Source organism: Larus michahellis, chromosome 3 (genome assembly GCF_964199755.1).
Source record: "Larus michahellis chromosome 3, bLarMic1.1, whole genome shotgun sequence".
NCBI classification, from domain to species: domain Eukaryota; kingdom Metazoa; phylum Chordata; class Aves; order Charadriiformes; family Laridae; genus Larus; species Larus michahellis.
In genome coordinates, this window is record NC_133898.1 from 132,095,977 (window position 1) to 132,112,480 (window position 16,504).

The following is a 16,504-nucleotide window of genomic DNA, read 5'->3' on the forward strand; positions in this document are numbered from 1 at the left end:
CGCCCCCCGCCCCGCCGCACGGCCCCTCACACAGCGCGCGCGCGGGCGCCCTCTACGGTGCTGTGTACGGCGAAGCCCCGCCCACCGGCCACCACGGAGGCTGACGGCACGCTTCCGGGCTCTGATTGGCCGAGGCGCGGCAGGCCCCGCCCCGGACGGCGCGTTACGCAGCGCGGCGGTTGGCGGCGGCCCCTCGGTAGAGCAGCGTCGCGCTCGGGGACCGGGAGGCGCCGGGTGAGCCCGGTGAGTGCGCGACCCCCCCCACATTCCCCCCCTCCCTGTCCTGCCTGCTGCCTCGGACCGGAACCGGCGCGGCTGGGTGCTGCCAGCGGGCGCGGGCCGCAGCCCCCGCTGACAGGCCCGGGGCGCGGCCCGGTCCGGCCCGCCGGGCCTGGCCTGGCCTTACAGCCGCCGCACCGCGCCTCACGGCCCACGCCTCTGGCCCGCAGGTTGTGCGACCGCAGTATGTCGGAGGGCGAGTCCAAGCAGGTGCCGAGCGGCGGCTCCGACTCGAAGCCGGAGTCGGCATCGTCCGGGCCGGGGATGACCTCGGTGTCTGCGCCGGTGACTTCCGCGGCGCCCCCGGAGGAGGAGGAGGAGGAGGAGAGTGAGGACGAGTCCGAGATCCTGGAGGAGTCGCCGTGCGGGCGCTGGCAGAAGCGGCGGGAGGAGGTGAGCACCGGCTGCGCAGGGGAGCCTGGGTCGGGGGGGCCACGGCCGGGCCCTCGTCCTCCCCGCCGGCTGCCCGCCCCCCACCTGTCCCCGGGTCAGCTCGGGCCCGGTGCCGAGCGCCCGTCATGCTCCCGGGGCCGCAGGGAGATGGATGGCCCTTCGCCAGCTGCCGGGCAGTCCCTCCTCGGGCTGCGGAGTGCCGAGGCCGGAGCAGCGCCTGTCGCTCTCCCTGCGTGTCCATCGTGCTGCCGGCCCCTCTGTGCGGTGGTGTCAGGGCCAGGTGGTGTTGCTGTGCGGAGCAGGGAGTGCCTCTGGCACTCCTGTGTGCCTTGTGTTTCATGGGTCTTTTTCTCTGATAATAATGAAGAGCAATGACTAGATAGTCCTTGGTGTTTGTTAGAGAGTGTGAAGGGAATGGTACCCACTGCAGAGGCAGCTAGTTACCGAGTCTCATCTGCTTTTTGATTATGCCCTGGTTTTGGTTTGCTTTGAAGCCTTCAGTTGGGTAAAGAGTAGCCAGTTCATGCAGACTTGTTTCTTGGCTTGCCCAATTTGCATCCATTGCTCCGTGCATGTATCAGAATTTTGCTGTATGATGACAGAAGTAGATTAGATCTTGTTGTTTTGGACTTCTCCCTTTTTCTATCCTTTGCTGTGCTCTGTTTATCTTATTGGGGGCTGTCTCTGCAAACTGGTTTCTGCTTCGTGTTGGCTCAGTAAGACCTGCGCTGTCTGGGCAAGCTGCGTAAGCTGTGGTAGTTGCTGAAAGACAGCAAACGTCAACTCCAATGCTGCGGCACAAGTGCTGATGTAGCTTTTCTCAGCCAAGTCAGGGCTGAGCATAGAGGTTTGTCTGCTTTATCCATTATTGTAGACATGGGTAGTTCAGACTCTGGTGGTGGTGAGAGAATCACTTATTCTGATGTAAATTTGGAGGTCAAAGTAAGGTCAAGGATTCCCTGCAGTTCCTTACCTTTGCTTGCTTGAAAGCTCTCTTGGTTTTGTTAACATAAGCAAAATCCTAGCATGGTGTAGTAGGAATGTGCCTTTTCTGGTGAAGCTGTATGGTTTGGGTTGGAATGGGGAGGGTATCTGTATGAAGTGTTAATTCTAGCTTCCAGAATATGATCCTGACAATAACCTGAAGTGATTTTTCCTGTGACTTGTGCTGAATTGGCAAACGTTGGGGAACAAAGCCGATGTTCATTCGTGTAGTCTTTTCAATATGTTTTATTTAGTACCAATCATTTTGACATAGAAAGATAAATTTCCTTCCAGGCTTTTCTGTACTCTTCTACATAAATGTAGGGTTTGATAGGCTCTAGTGTTTTCTTTAGATTTCCTTTTCTCCATCTGCAGACAAATTAAGACCCAAACACAAGAAGTTCCTTAAAATTTCAGCATGGCTAAGTTACTGTCTTCTGGCTTGAGAACGAGAGTGGCTGGTTGGTGTGAAGGCAAAAGCTGCCTCTGTATGTTAAATGTAGGAGCTTTGTTCCACCTTGCAGATAGAGGAATGGCTGTTGAAGGCCACAAAATGAATCGTTGACTGTCCTGTGGTAAACTCGGGGCCTCTGGTTCTCAAGCCTTCGCCTGTCAAGGCTGCACCACTGCCCCACAGGGTGATACCCCATGTGTGGGCCCTGGGTCTTGTGTCTGTATGGAGAACACGGGCTTCTAGGGATCATGCAGTTAAATTCAGTTTTGCCTCTTAATCTTGTATCTAATTTTGTGGCTTGATGAGACCCTGGCGTGTGGAGTTGCATTCACACACTTTAACTGTATGACATCATACTCTTTTTGCTGCCTTCAGCTTTTGGGCAGATCTGTTCCTGGGAGTAAACTCTCCCACTGCAGATGTTCCAGCATGAAGTTTACTTAGAAATAACAGCTTTACTTTCTGAGCATCCTGGCACACCGGAGTGAAGTGTCTTGGCGCCAGCGCTGTCCCTGTGTGGGGCTGTCCCTGTGGTGCCCGGTCAGTGGTCCTGGGGCCGTGTGGCAGGTGGACGGGTCAGTGGTCCTGGGGTCCTGTGACGGGTGGATGGGCTCTTCCCGATGGCCCCTGGGCAGGGAGGAGGTGCTGCGGCGTGGGGAAGGGGCGTGGAGCAATCCGGGACCATTACCTCAGCAACACCTCGCTGGGCGCTGAATTGGGCGGCCACCTTGGACTTAATGCAGTATTCTGGGGAGAAAACAGCACGTGTGATCACAGTGAGATTGCGTGTCCGGCATTCCTGGGTGTTAACGCTCTTTACTACTTGCTTTGAGTTTGGATGTACGTTTGGAAATGTAATAACGTCACTTTTTTTTTTTTTCTGAATTACTTTTAATAGCTGTAGACTCTTTGTTATCACCTTCCACCGAGCAGTGGTGATGTCGCACGGGGGCTGTGCGGAGGGCGGGCTGTCCGCGTGAACGGGTGTAAACGCTCGGGATTTGCCGTAAATGAGCGCATTTCGGCAGAATGCACTGCCGGAGCACGCCCGCCCCGCGCAGCACCCGGGCGGCGGGTTTCGGGCACGGAGTGGCCGTGGGGCGGCAGAGGGTCCTGCGGTGGCCGCGCGGGTCCCGCTGCCTCCCCGAGGCGCCGAGACGCCCTTCCTCGCGGTGGGAGCGCTCCGGGGCCGGGGCGGGCGGGGGCCGCAGGGCGGCACCCCGAAGGACGGCTAAGACAGCCAATGGCAGGGTGCGATAAGCGTTACATCACCAGCGCCCGCTCCCATAGGCTGCTGGCCGCCCTGGCCACGCCCAGCGGCGCCCTCGCGTCGTCGGCGGCTCCGCCGCCGTCGGGGCCTGGCCCGGGGCTGGGAGCGGGACCGGGACCGGGACCGGGAGCGGGGGCGGGGGGGGGGGGACACGACTCCGGGGGCTGCCGGAGACCCGGCCCTTTGTCCCGCTGCAGCCACACGGCAGCTCGCAGCCCCGCCCGGTGCCCGCAGCGCCCCGGGTGGGGTGTGCCCGGAGTTACCGAGTCAGCAGGGGCTGTCGTGGAGGCGGGGGGGAGTCTCAGCGCAGCCGCGTGAGTGGGGTTGTGAGTTACTTGGTGGTATTTCAGCTGCAGCAGCCCAGCCTGAGCTATACTGACCGAGATACATATATATATATGTGGAGTACTGCGTGCAGCTCTGGGGTCCTCATCACAAGAACGACACGGAGCTGTTGGAGCGGGGCCAGAGGAGGCCCCGGAGATGCTGGGAGGGCTGGAGCCCCTCTGCTGGGAGGGCAGGCTGAGAGAGCTGGGGGGGTTCTTCGAACCTCGTCCAGTCCCTAAAGGGCTCCAGGAAAGCTGGGGAGGGACTCTGGAGCAGGGAGGGGAGCCATGGGACGAGGGGGTAATGGGCTTATGCTGAAAGAGAGGAGAATTAGATGAGATATTGTGAAGAAATTCTTTGGTGTGAGGGGGGTGAGCCCCTGGCCCAGGTTGCCCAGAGAAGCTGTGGCTGCCCCATCTCTGGAGGGGTTCAAGGCCAGGTTGGCCTGGGCTTGGAGCAACCTGGGCTGGTGGGAGGTGTCCCTGCCCAGGGCAGGGGGGTTAGAACTAGATGATCTTTAAGGTCCCTTCTAACCCAAACCCAACCATTCTATGATATAACTGAAAATGTGCTCGTTCACATGGGACAATAATGGCGGGCACTGGTACAGGCTGGAGAGAGTGGCTGGAGAGCAGGCGGACAGAGAGGGCCCGGGGTGCTGGTGGGCACATCTTAGCTGGAGCCAGCAGCTGCCCTGGCACTGAGCACAGACCGTGTCACACATGGCAGGACCAGCCAGTCCAGAGAGGGGTCCCCCCGATGTGTCCGGTGCTGGGGCGGCCCCACCGGGAGCTCTGTGCTGGTGCTGGGCCCCACCGATTGAGAGGGGTGTGAAGGGCCAGGATGTCCCCAGAGGGGGGCAGCCAAGATTGGCGAGGGGCTGGGAGGCCCGTCCTCTGGGGGCGGCCGAGGGCTCAGGGCTGGTCTCCTCTGGAGAGAAGGCGGCCGAGGGGCCACCTCATGGCTCCCTGCAGCCCACTGAGGAGGGACGTGGAGAGGGAGGTGCCGAGCTCTTCTCCTGGCACCCGGGGACAGGGCGCCTGGGAACGGCTCAAAGCTGCGCCCAGGGAGGCTCAGGCTGGCCACGACGAGGCATCTCTGTACCAAGAGGGTGGTCAGACCCTGGCACGGGCTTCTGGAGAGGTGGTCGATGCCCCGAGCGGGGCAGAGCTGGAGAGGCATTTGGGCGATGCCCTTAATGACGTGCGTTAGCATGGGGTCAGCCGTGAAGGGGTCGGGCGGTGGGACCAGATGGTTCCTGGAGGTCCCTTACAGCTCAACTATTCTGTATTCTATTCTAGTCCTACGTAAACTTCAAATGTAAAAGAGTTGTGTTGAGTTCACTGATTGCAATTTTTTCCTATACACAAGGAAGTTCTGTAGTGGTAATTGTGTAATTGCTGTGGAAGTTCAGAGTAGTCTTTTAAAATTAAACGCTGCTGTGAAGTTTTTAACTGAGCACCTATTTTAACTAGACAGAGAACGCTTACCTTCCCAACGTTTACCTTCCCCAAAGTTCACTTCTTTGTGGAATGTTTAATGAATCGTGCGTGTGGTCACCTGAAGGGTGAAGTTGCTGCAGGGGGGGATGGACGGGGGGGAGGGTGGAGGGTCACTGTGGCTTGTCCCATAAGATACTTATTTCCTGTTGGTTGAATGACTTACACAAGAGAAGACTTGGCATCGCTCTGCTCTTTCCTGCAGTGTATGACCAATGTGGGCATTTTCAGGCGTGTCTCTCCTGTCCTGAAGTGCTGCAGGGGCCATGACAATCTCCTTTCTCCTGCTGCTGCTGAGTGTACATCGAAGTGTGGGTCTCCTGGTGTGTTGCAGAGTGTGTTGCTGAATACCTGAGCTGAATCCCTCTCTGCAATGGGAACCACACCCCTGGTTGCTCTTGGAATGTATACAAAGGTGAGGCTTTAGCCTCTGCAAGGAACTGAAAATAAACTTTTAACAGGGGAATCTTGTCTCATAGCAGAGAGGCACAGAGAAAGGACCCGCAGCATGAGGTTAGGGGGGTCATAGGAGGGACAGCCCCAGGCTAACAGGCTCTCCAGGCTTGTGCATGCCTCGGTCCCTTTTGGCTTTTCTCCCTGACAAAAACCTCTTTTTCTGCTGTCCCCATGTGACACACTATTTTCTTCTTTCACTCAGCATGCATAATTTATTTTTCTTAGGTTGTCCAAGTATCTTCAGAATTATCTGCTATGCCTCCTAGGAATAGAAACTTCTTAAGAGATGGATTGCAGCGACACACTTGCAGTTCATTTTTAGACTCCTGCCACTGGCTGGTATTAGACCTGAAACTGAGACATTGGACTGAGAGCCTGCTGTCCCTGAGAGCTGCACAGATCAAACAGAAAAGTCACCCAAACAGAATTGTAGGAAAACTTGTGCTCTGCTGCAGCAGAATCTTTTTAGTTTTCATCCCGGTATTGCTGTGTCGGGCTTGTGAAGCTCATGTTAGTGGGAGAGACTTAACCACGCCCAGACTTAGGTGGTCCTGTAGTTTCTCATGTGTTGATAGCTATCTATTGACTGGATTTCTCTATACCTTTTTTGGGTAGGAAAACACTGTGTGATTGCATAAGCCAAGAGTTTATAATAAACACTTTGTTGACATCTTTGTAACATGCTTAGCAAATAACCCATTTAGAGCTATTGAGTGAATCTGTATCATTGTGGGTGTGGGAGCAAGCAGGTTCCCATTTCGGTATCTGTACGAGCACGTCTGTCATGGCTAAGGGAGAGAAAAGGACCAAGCAGACGCGGGTATGCTGGGCTTCCTCTCCTGCAGGCTCCTTGGGAGGTATCGCCAGTGGTGGTACAGCTCTTGCCAGTTGCTGCTTCGTTCCCTCATACAGAAGACTGCAAGGATGTGAAGCCTGGCACTTACAGGGGAAAAGAGAGATAATGGGAGAAAGGGTACGGGTCTCTGATTAAACACCTTTACCCTTTCCCTGAGGATATGTCAGGCCATTCAAGATTAGCAGGAGAACCTTGTACTGTTCTTGCAGTCCTGCTTTTTTTCAGTCCCTTGACTGGAAACTTGCCCGAGTGCTGACTAGCTCTGTCCTGTGTGGGTGGCAGACAGAGGGGTTGTACTTTTCTACAGATTCTGAAATTTTGGGGGTGATTTCTGAGGTGGCTGAAAGGTGCTGTCTGAGTTCTTGCTAGCCATCAGCAACTTCCCTTGAGAAAGAAATGACCTTGTTGTGTGATCGTTGTTCTGTGCTTGACATATTACTAACTTTTTTGCAAGCTCAGCTGCTACAGTGCTTTCCGCATTGTGCCCCCACTTAGTGGCTGCTGAGATCGAGAGGTTCGTTTTGGAGACAAATCTCTTGTATATAGTGTGTCTGTGCGTACAGTGGTTGATGTGTTGATTAATCCTTGTCTTCGTGTCTCTGGTATCTTCTGCTGTCAGGTAAACTAGATGAAAGGTGCAGTCCTTCATAGCTCCCTTTACACTGGTGTGCAGGCTAAGGTAGGATGATGGAGTTCCATTTGGACCTGGGTGTCAGGTCAGGTGCAGGACTTGAGAGAAGGGTTTGAAGCAGTATGTACTGTGCCTGTGGGTATATCTCAGTACGGCGTTCAGTCTTGCTGTTCTTCATCATATACTGTTGCTGGAAGTTCAGAAAATTAATACAGGCAACACCGCTGCCGTTAGTTCGCTTCTCTTTTTCTGTGAAAGACCTTGCTATCGTTTGGGCAGGTGGTTCCCAGCCACGCAGGGGGTCCTTGATGGCTAGCTGGCTGGACAACAGATGCTCTTGATCCACGCTACTGCTATCAAATGTTAAGGAAGGAGCTGTGGTTTATGAGGACCTGAACCCAGAAATAAATTAAATGAAATGCTGTGTCTACTGCATCTTTATTTTACCTAGTTGTTGTCTTTTTCACTCCTAGTGGGACTCTTAGTTTCTCGAATCATTTTTCATAGAATCATAGAATTGTTGAGGTTGGAAGGGACCTTTAAGATCATCGAGTCCAACCTTTAGCCTACCCTGACAAGAGTCACTTCTAAACCATGTCCCTAAGTGCCCCATCTACCCTTTTTTTAAACACCTCCAGGGATGGTGAATCCACCACCTCCCTGGGCAGCCTATTCCAATGTTTAATAACCCTTTCAGTGAAAAAATGTTTCCTAATATCTAATCTAAACCTCCCCTGACGTAACTTGAACCCGTTTCCTCTCGTCCTATCACTTGTCACCAGGGAGAAGAGGTCAGCCCCCATCTCTCTACAACCTCCTTTCAGGTAGTTGTAGAGGGTGATAAGGTCTCCCCTCAGCCTCCTCTTCTCCAAGCTAAACAACCCCAGCTCCCTCAGTCGTTCTTCATAAGGTTTGTCCTCCAGACCCCTCACCAGCTTTGTAGCCCTTCTCTGGACACGCTCCAACACCTCAATGTCCCTCTTGTAGCGAGGGGCCCAAAACTGAACGCAGTACTCGAGGTGGGGCCTCACCAGTGCCGAGTACAGGGGGATGATCACTTCCCTAGTCCGGCTCACCACACTATTCCTGATACAGGCTAGGATGCTGTTGGCCTTCTTGGCCACCTGGGCACACTGCTGGCTCATATTCAGCCGGCTGTCAACCAACACCCCCAGGTCCTTTTCTGTCGGGCTGCTTTCAAGCCATTCTGCCCCAATCCTGTAGCGCTGCATGGGGTTGTTGTGTCCCAAGTGCAGGACCCGGCACTTGGCCTTGTTGAACCTCATACCATTGGTCTCAGCCCATCGGTCCAGCCTGTCCAGATCCCTCTGCAGAGCCAACCTACCCTCAAGCAGATCAACACGCCCGCCCAGCTTAGTGTCATCTGCGAACTTACTGAGGGTGCATTCGATCCCTTCATCCAGATCATTGATAAAGATATTAAAGAGAACCGGCCCCAGCACCGAGCCCTGGGGGACACCAATTGTGACTGGACACCAACTGGATTTAACTCCATTTACCACCACTCTGTGGGCACGGCCATCCAGCCAGTTGGAGCCAGTTGGTGACTTCATCTGGAGCCAGTTGGTGACTTTCACACCTCTGGATTTACATTTCTTCAAGGAGACAGGGTGCAGGGTTCTTGGAGAGAAAATGCCAATAGACTAGGTTTTTGGATTCTCTGATGCTTAAGCCTGATTTCTTAGATGCTGTTGTAACTGAAAAGAAACTTGCTGGGGTAGTAAAAGATAAGCACCAGTCTGTCTTTTCTTATCACACATCTGAGTTTCTGTCTGTGGTGAAAGTGAGGCCTTGTTCCTTGGAAAGGTGGCATTTGAGATGCTCCGAGCTTTGGATTCTGCTGCTGGATGACGACAGACTGTGGAGATTCTCAAAGCAAACTAGTGCTAGGAGGCCTGCCAGCTTTTTGACAGGCTTTGGCAACAGATGTGTTTTTTTCCAGCTGGTGGAGAAAACCAATGACATGCTGTAGTTGATATGATTTTACTTGACCATTGGGAAGATGCTCAAAAGAGGGAGTATGTGAAGCCTTTTAACGTTTTCATTGGCTCATCTGGGAGCTTCCTGGAAGGAAAGAACTGTTGAGATGTGCTTGAATGAGACGAGGGGCACTGCAGGACGTAGAGGGAATTGAGCCTTTGTCTTGGGCTGGTTGTCAGAAGACCCATTACATTCCTGCTCGTGGACTGTAGCAGACGGCTGGCAGCTCGCTCGGTGCCAGCGTTGCTGCTCAGCCCTTCTGCAGCTGGAGCAGCTCCCTGCCACTCTCCTGGGTGGCTGGAGGTGCTGGTTACTCCAGACGCCTGCAATCGAGGGATAGTGTTTGCTCTGCGTTCTTCATAGAGCTGTTCTATAAATCATAGAACCATAGAATTGCCCAGGTTGGAAGGGACCTTTCAGACCATCGAGTCCAACCATTGACCTAGCACTGACGAAAACTGTCACTAAACCATATTGCTAAGTACTACATCTACCTGTCTTTTAAATACCTCCAGGGATGGTGCCTCAACCAATTCCCTGGGCACCCCCAGGTCCTTTTCCACCGGGCAGCTCTCCAGCCACTCTGTCCCCTAGCCTGTAGCATTCATGTGGTGCGCGTAGCTTACCAGCAGCACCAAAGCCTTCCCCTCGTCACAGCTCTGTCTCGTTAGACCTGCATTGGGAGGCCCAGGGAGAGTGATCATAGTGTGGTGGCTGCTGCTGCCCATTCGGTGGTGGTCAGCACTGGGGAAGGAGCTCACTGCCGGGCCAGCGGAAGGGAGAGGCTGACTGACATCTCCGGCTCCGGGTCCTGCCCATGGAGAGGCCACACGGCAAATCCTGATGGACAGGAACACTGTTAAAGTGTGGCCAGCCAGACACAGGTTAGCACAAACGGGAGCACAGTGCTTTTTCAAGCATCCCGTGTTAACACTGGTAACATGAATAGCCGTACCCTTGGTTCTAAGGGTCAGTGCTCAGGGAAAATCCCATTTCACAGCTGTCTCTAGTGCCTGTCTCTCAGTCCCTTTGTCTCTGCAAAATCTGGCCCCAAGACCTTTTGTCCTAGCAGACGTGTGTGCACATACACAGAGAGTAGGAGCATGGTTACACAGAAAATAGTTATAAATATAATTTAACAAAAAGGCAGTACAGGTGATGGTGATCAGGCACAGGACTTGGCTAGTGACTCTCCTTGATCCTTCTTTTTTCACACTTTGGGCCCTTCCCTCAAACATCCTATGAATATTGTACCTGAATTCTCCTGCTCAATCCCAAAATTGCCTATCTCTGACATCCTATTATAAGTCCTGTATTCCTTTACACAGCATCTCCACTTGGCTTGTGTAATATTGCTGAAGGGGTTTCTCCTGTTGAATTGCCTACGTGGGTTTTCCTAATTGGGACGGTGACTTAATTGCACACCTTTCTGGCCTTGGGAGCCCTCGGTACAGTGTCTCACCCATCGCGGATTAGGCTGTCTGGGTTCCCTGCCCTGTTGTGGTTCCTCTGATCACTGATGTGGTTCTTGCTTCTGCTTTCAATAGCCCCTGCCCAGATTCCTTTCCACAGGAGTTTGATGAAACTTTTCTGGCCTGTTAATTCAGGGAGACTTCTGTAGCTCTGCCTGGAGTTGAGTGAACAACTGTTACAACGCAGAAGGTGGAAAAATACAGCTTTTAAAATTGTAATTACAGCAGTAGCAAGAATGAAGAGAAAATGTATAATTATAATACTACCCGTTCTGGATAGAAAATGAGTATCTCGTGAGTATGTGGAATTCTGCTCTAACTTTTTCATGTTTAGGTGGCAGAGCCAGAGCTCCTGCTGTTAAACCACCAAATAAGAAAGGGAATAGGAGAGAATGGAAAAAACACTAAGATGTTTTGCTGTGACATGCTCTCACAGTAATCACGAGTTGAGGCAATTTGAGCCAGGTACTGATTTGGACTGTTGTATTTAGTAGTTACAAATGCACACATTTCCGATAGCTAGCTTAGTCTCAACTTGCAGCCATTTTTACTTCTGACACATATCCCGTGGTAGTCAGCTTTACAGTTTAATTTTTTTTTTATATATGTATATATACATATATATGTATATGTGTCAGGATCACATGCTTCCTCATAATTCGCTTTAAAATACAGTGTTTGATCACTTCATTGCCTGCTTTCTTGCTCTTGTATTATCAGAAACACGAAATAATTACTTTCTATTCGTATTCTGTGTGCCATGAGTGATTTTTGTAAGCCTATTTAAGATTTGTACTTACAGCAGCATACCAATTTTTATGACATTTTCTCTTCCTTTCCCTGTAATTCCTACTGTTGAGCTTTTAATGCCTCCTAAGACGAAGTGATGTTTTTCAGAGTTACCTGCAGTGATTTGAAGATTGCTTTACCAGGTGAAAAGTGTCACAGCATAACAGGATGGGCTAGTGCAGAGTGAAAGTAGCTAATTTGGAGTTTATCCTGCCTGGTGTTTCCCCTTGTTGTGGTGTTTTGCATTACTGGCGCTCATCTGAGCTTACTGCCCTTGGGTTCTGTGCTGAGAACTTCCAGAACCTCACGGTCAGTTTTATTTCCGGCTGTTCTCGGGGATATGAACTGTCTGTGGTATGTCCTTGCTGTTGTGTGTTTGATGAGGGTTTTAATAATGATACAGGGGTGATAATAGTACAGTAAATACAGAGGTACTGGAGAGTTACCGTAACTTTCCTGATGGACTTATATCTGAATGGTTTCTCCTTGTAGGATATTGGGTTTTCTCCCCTACTCCCTTATTTATTTTGCTGTGCTGTTTCTGTTTCTCTCTGGGAATTAGGGATGGGGAGTTCGTTGCCTCTTCCTACTTCCATAGTTCAGCTCAGTAATACTGAACTCTCTTTGGCTCCATTGGGTTGCTTGTTTGTTGTGAAGCACCAAATGAAACCAAGCATTTGTCCCTTTGTGCTCCCAGTAGACAACTTATGTATTCGTTTCCATTATCCATTAAATGGATGGGAATGATGCATGTCTCCCTGTGGGATATCAAGAGCAGTGCTTTTTCTGTTCAGAGCAACTTGACCTTTGTCATACTTTTGTGTGTGTGGTTTTTTTTTTTTTTTTAAAAAGTTGCCAATCCACTGACCGGAGAGTTACCAGACATGAATTTTTAGTGAAGCCTGTCCCTCAGTATGCTGTTTAGCCAGAACTGTCAAAATGCTTCTGGAGAGGCTGCATTGGCCACTGGGCTACAGTCTGGTGATGGTGGTGTGACTCAAATCTCACTGCTTTTGGCAGGATGGAGCTGGGCTCCGAGCCGTGCTCTGCCCTTTGTAGCCCACCCTGTGCGCCAGCACGGAGCAGGAGCCTCTGGGAGGTGGCAGGGACACTTGGTGTGTGTGCTTCAAGCCTGTCTGGTTTTGACGTGTTTCTCCAGATGGCATCTCCTGAGCTATTGTGTGCGAAATTACGAGTGAGGGCAAGTTCCAACTCATGGAAGACTTTTCACTCTCTATTTAAATGGTCAAGGTTTGTTTGGTTACATAGACAAGCTTATTACTAATGTAGAATCATAGAACAGGTTGGGTGGGAAAGGACCTTTAAAAGCCATCCAGTGCCACCCCCTGCCCTGGGCAGGGACACCTCCCACCAGCCCAGGTTGCTCCAAGCCCCGGCCAACCTGGCCTTGAACCCCTCCAGGGATGGGGTAGCCACAGCTTCTCTGGGCAACCTGGGCCAGGGGCTCACCCCCCTCACACCAAAGGATTTCTTCCCAATAGCTCATGCAAATCTCCCCTCTTTCCATGTAAAACCCTTCCCCCTCGTCCCGTGGCTCCCCTCCCTGCTCCAGAGTCCCTCCCCAGCTTTCCTGGAGCCCCTTGAGGGACTGGCAGGGGCTGGAAGGTCTCCGCGGAGCCTTCTCTTCTCCAGGCTGAACCCCCCCAGCTCTCTCAGCCTGTCCTCCCAGCAGAGGGGCTCCAGCCCTCCCAGCATCTCCGGGGCCTCCTCTGGCCCCGCTCCAACAGCTCCGTGTCTCTCCTGTGCCGAGGCCCCAGCGCTGGAGGCAGCACTGCAGGGGGGTCTCCCCCGAGCGCAGCAGAGGGGCAGAATCCCCCCCTCGCCCTGCTGCCCACGCTGCTGGGGATGCAGCCCAGGCTGCGGGGGGCGGGGGTGGGCAGTTCTGTGTTTTATCTTATTACTTGTTCCAGCACATAGCTGTCTGGAAGAATCAGGTGTTGCATTTCTTTTCCTTATACTTTGGTTGCTGTATGAATTGGATTGTATAGCCATGGTGATAATTGGTATCTTCCTTTCCTTGAGATTGTTATATTACACTAGTTATTTTCATTTTCTTTTTGAATTAACACCTAAGCATTTTACTACCACGAATATAATTGCAAAGGCCAGTGCTGTCAGTTTAATTCAGACATGAAGTAGGCTTGCTTCTTTATTTTGTTTGATTTTTTTTCCATTTCCCTTTGTGTTCTTTGACTTTGTTACACTCTAGATCAGCTTCAAATCTCTGAGACAGCTGCTTTTGTTTCCTCTTTCTCCTGGTAAATATGCTACTTTTTGTTTCACCACAGTTCAGCGCCAAGTGAAGGTCCTCTGCTCCGGCTGCTCTCCTCTGTAGGTGTATTGTCTCTGTTCTCAAGCCTTTGCCAAGCTGGTTGAACAGAGCTTTGATCTCTTTCTCTGGCCCGAACAAGTGGCCAGGGTAACTTTTTAACGTATTCATGCTACACTTAATCAGATATATGACTTTTTGTAAGTGCCTGGCCTAATGTGCTGCCATTCCTAACCTCTTTTCTTCAATGTGCAGCTTCATTCTGTACTGATATTCTAATTATTATGGGTTTTTTTCCAATTTTTATACTTTTTTTTTTAATTGTAAATCATCGCTGTCACTTTTGGCTTAGGCTGTATTTTTAAACTGACAGATCATGTGAACTACAGAACATCTCTCCAAAAGTCTGTGTGCTTTCAGTGATAGATATCCAGAAGTTTGAGAGCTTTGCAAAAAACATGCACTGGACAATTGGAATAACCTGCCTAAGGGAAATACATCTTCCAGACTTTTTTCCCTTAGAGCTAAGTTATGCCTTGAAGTAACAGCATTTAAATCTCTTGCCCCCACTCCCCTTTAATTACTTAAATTAACTTGAAATTCTTCTTGAGTTTCCTTACCTCTTGTGTATATGGACAAAGAGCTACATTAGTGTTTCTGCTATAGACTTTTTTGTGGTTGTGAAACTGCTTCCTTTGTCGTACGTCAGAGATTCACGCTAAACTGAGTTTAGTTAGCATCTTCCTTCATAGTTTAGCAGCTACCTTGTCTACGTGGGCTTTCTGGAAAAGAAACACTCCAGAGTAATACTTTATCTGTAGCAACACAGGGTATTTTATTTGAGACAGTCTTGTTTTGTCATTTCATCAGCATAGTTCATGGGCGGCTTGTTGTCTTTGGTCTGGGTCATAAAAGAGCACTGAAAATTAAACCAGTTTAAACAGTCAGTCTTAAATTACATGATAGAGGATGCAGGAAGCTGGGGCAAAGTGAGGAGAGGACCGTCGTCATCTCCATCCTGTGTGATGCCTGGGTCACCAGCGCTCTTTGGGGCAAGAACAGTATTTCTGCTGTCTCTTCAGGGCATGGCTGTACCAGGCTGCAGACCTTGCTGGTTGCTCTCCTTGTCCTTCAGGGGAGGAGGCATGGAGGGCAGCGTTTTCAACGGGCTGTTTCTGTTTCCTCCTGCTCAGTCAGGTTTTGCAGAAGGTGAAATTTATATTGCTGCAGCTACCTCTGATTTTGCTTCTGAACTGGGCTGTTAAGCTTGAAACCATCCATCGTTCACCAATAGCTGTCTGGGGGCAACAGCCAGCCGCAGCCTTCGGGAAGGCACAGGACAAGCGCCAGAGCATGCTGTCATGAGGGTCTGGGATTCCACTTTGCTGAGCGTGGAGAGGGATTTGGAACAGTGATTTGGCAAGCTGAACAAAGGATGAATTTGCTGCTACCCTTTCAGTTGTCTGTCTGCATTTTTCCCCTTTTACTCTTCTGCGCAAGCTGTTGAAACTCCCCTTGAACTGACAATTGCCATTGGTGATGTCAGATGGGTTTGGTGTTTGAGTCATATCTGTTGCGCTGGAATATTGCCTATGAGTCATGGAAATTATTTACGTTTGGTAAACTTCCCCAGAAATGGGAGAAGATATGATGAATCCACATCCACTGGCTGTAAGATTTTGAGTTATTGTCAGTATGTGAGGACTTAATTAATCCAGTAAAGCTAGAAGGTCTTTGAATAGGCAGCAAATACGCGGAAGGAATAGCATATGAGGGATGCATGGGCATTGGGTGTCGGTAGCCATGGCTTTTATCTTGTCCCCGCACTACTGGTGCGTACCTGCCTTTCTGTTGGCTGGGGGCTCGTTTAAACTTCTCTAAAGTCAAAGCCTTTTGGCATTCAGCTTTATTAATTGTACTAGGCGTTCTTATACTACTGTCATCCCTAAGCTATTTCTCATACTAAAATTTGAAGGAATAAATTTTATGTCTCCTTAATTATCTTCATTCTTTCAGCTTTCTTTAATGATGAAGCATGACAGGCCTGGCCTGCTACTTAGCTGTCAGTATCTCTGTGTGTGTGTATGTATATATCAAATCAAGTTCTTAGGATAGATATGATGAATGTCTCCTTAAATCAAATCTCAGGCCATTCACCCCTCAGTTCTGCAGGAGGTGAGAGGTGGGAAGGGAACAGGGTTGTTCATGCTAAGCTGCTTGTCTCTTGTGATTGTTTTCAACAGTTATTTTCTGTAACTCAGGCTGTCTTTGTGTAATTATGGCCTATATGCTTTATTGCTGCCTGTGTCACCCCATTGCATTTGGTTTTGTCACAGTAATTTACTGCTCAGCTTACAGAGCAATCTGTTTCACTAGTTATGCTCTTCTTGTTTATCGCTCCAGTGTGTCGTCTGCAATTTCAGAATATTGAATGTCACCGGGCCTGTTAGGATTCCCTTGAAAGATCATGAAAAAGAATCCCAGCTCTATTGATTGTCTGTCAGTTGAAGTGTCAGCCTGATGATGGAGTAGAGTAGAATAGTTGAGCTGTAAGGGACCTCCAGGAACCATCTGGTCCCACCGCCCGACCCCTTCACGGCTGACCCCATGCTAACGCACGTCATTAAGGGCATCGCCCAAATGCCTCTCCAGCTCTGCCCCGCTCGGGGCATCGACCACCTCTCCAGAAGCCCGTGCCAGGGTCTGACCACCCTCTTGGTACAGAGATGCCTCGTCGTGTCCAGCCTGAGCCTCCCTGGGCGCAGCTTTGAGCCGTTCCCAGGCGCCCTGTCCCCGGGTGCCA

At 50.8% G+C, this 16,504-nt stretch overlaps 1 protein-coding gene across 2 annotated transcripts in view; it reads left to right on the forward strand.

The window, feature by feature from the left end:
* The first annotated feature begins 107 nt into the window (after nucleotides 1–107).
* Nucleotides 108–16,504, forward strand: part of NRBP1 (nuclear receptor binding protein 1) — a 43,610-nt gene continuing 27,213 nt past the window's right edge. For both annotated transcript variants that reach the window (XM_074582366.1, XM_074582367.1), the window contains exons 1-2: nucleotides 108–243; nucleotides 450–672. In XM_074582366.1, coding sequence (XP_074438467.1) covers nucleotides 466–672 — 207 coding nt within the window. In that variant the 5' untranslated portion in view covers nucleotides 108–243; nucleotides 450–465. The remainder of the gene's footprint in view (nucleotides 244–449; nucleotides 673–16,504) is intronic.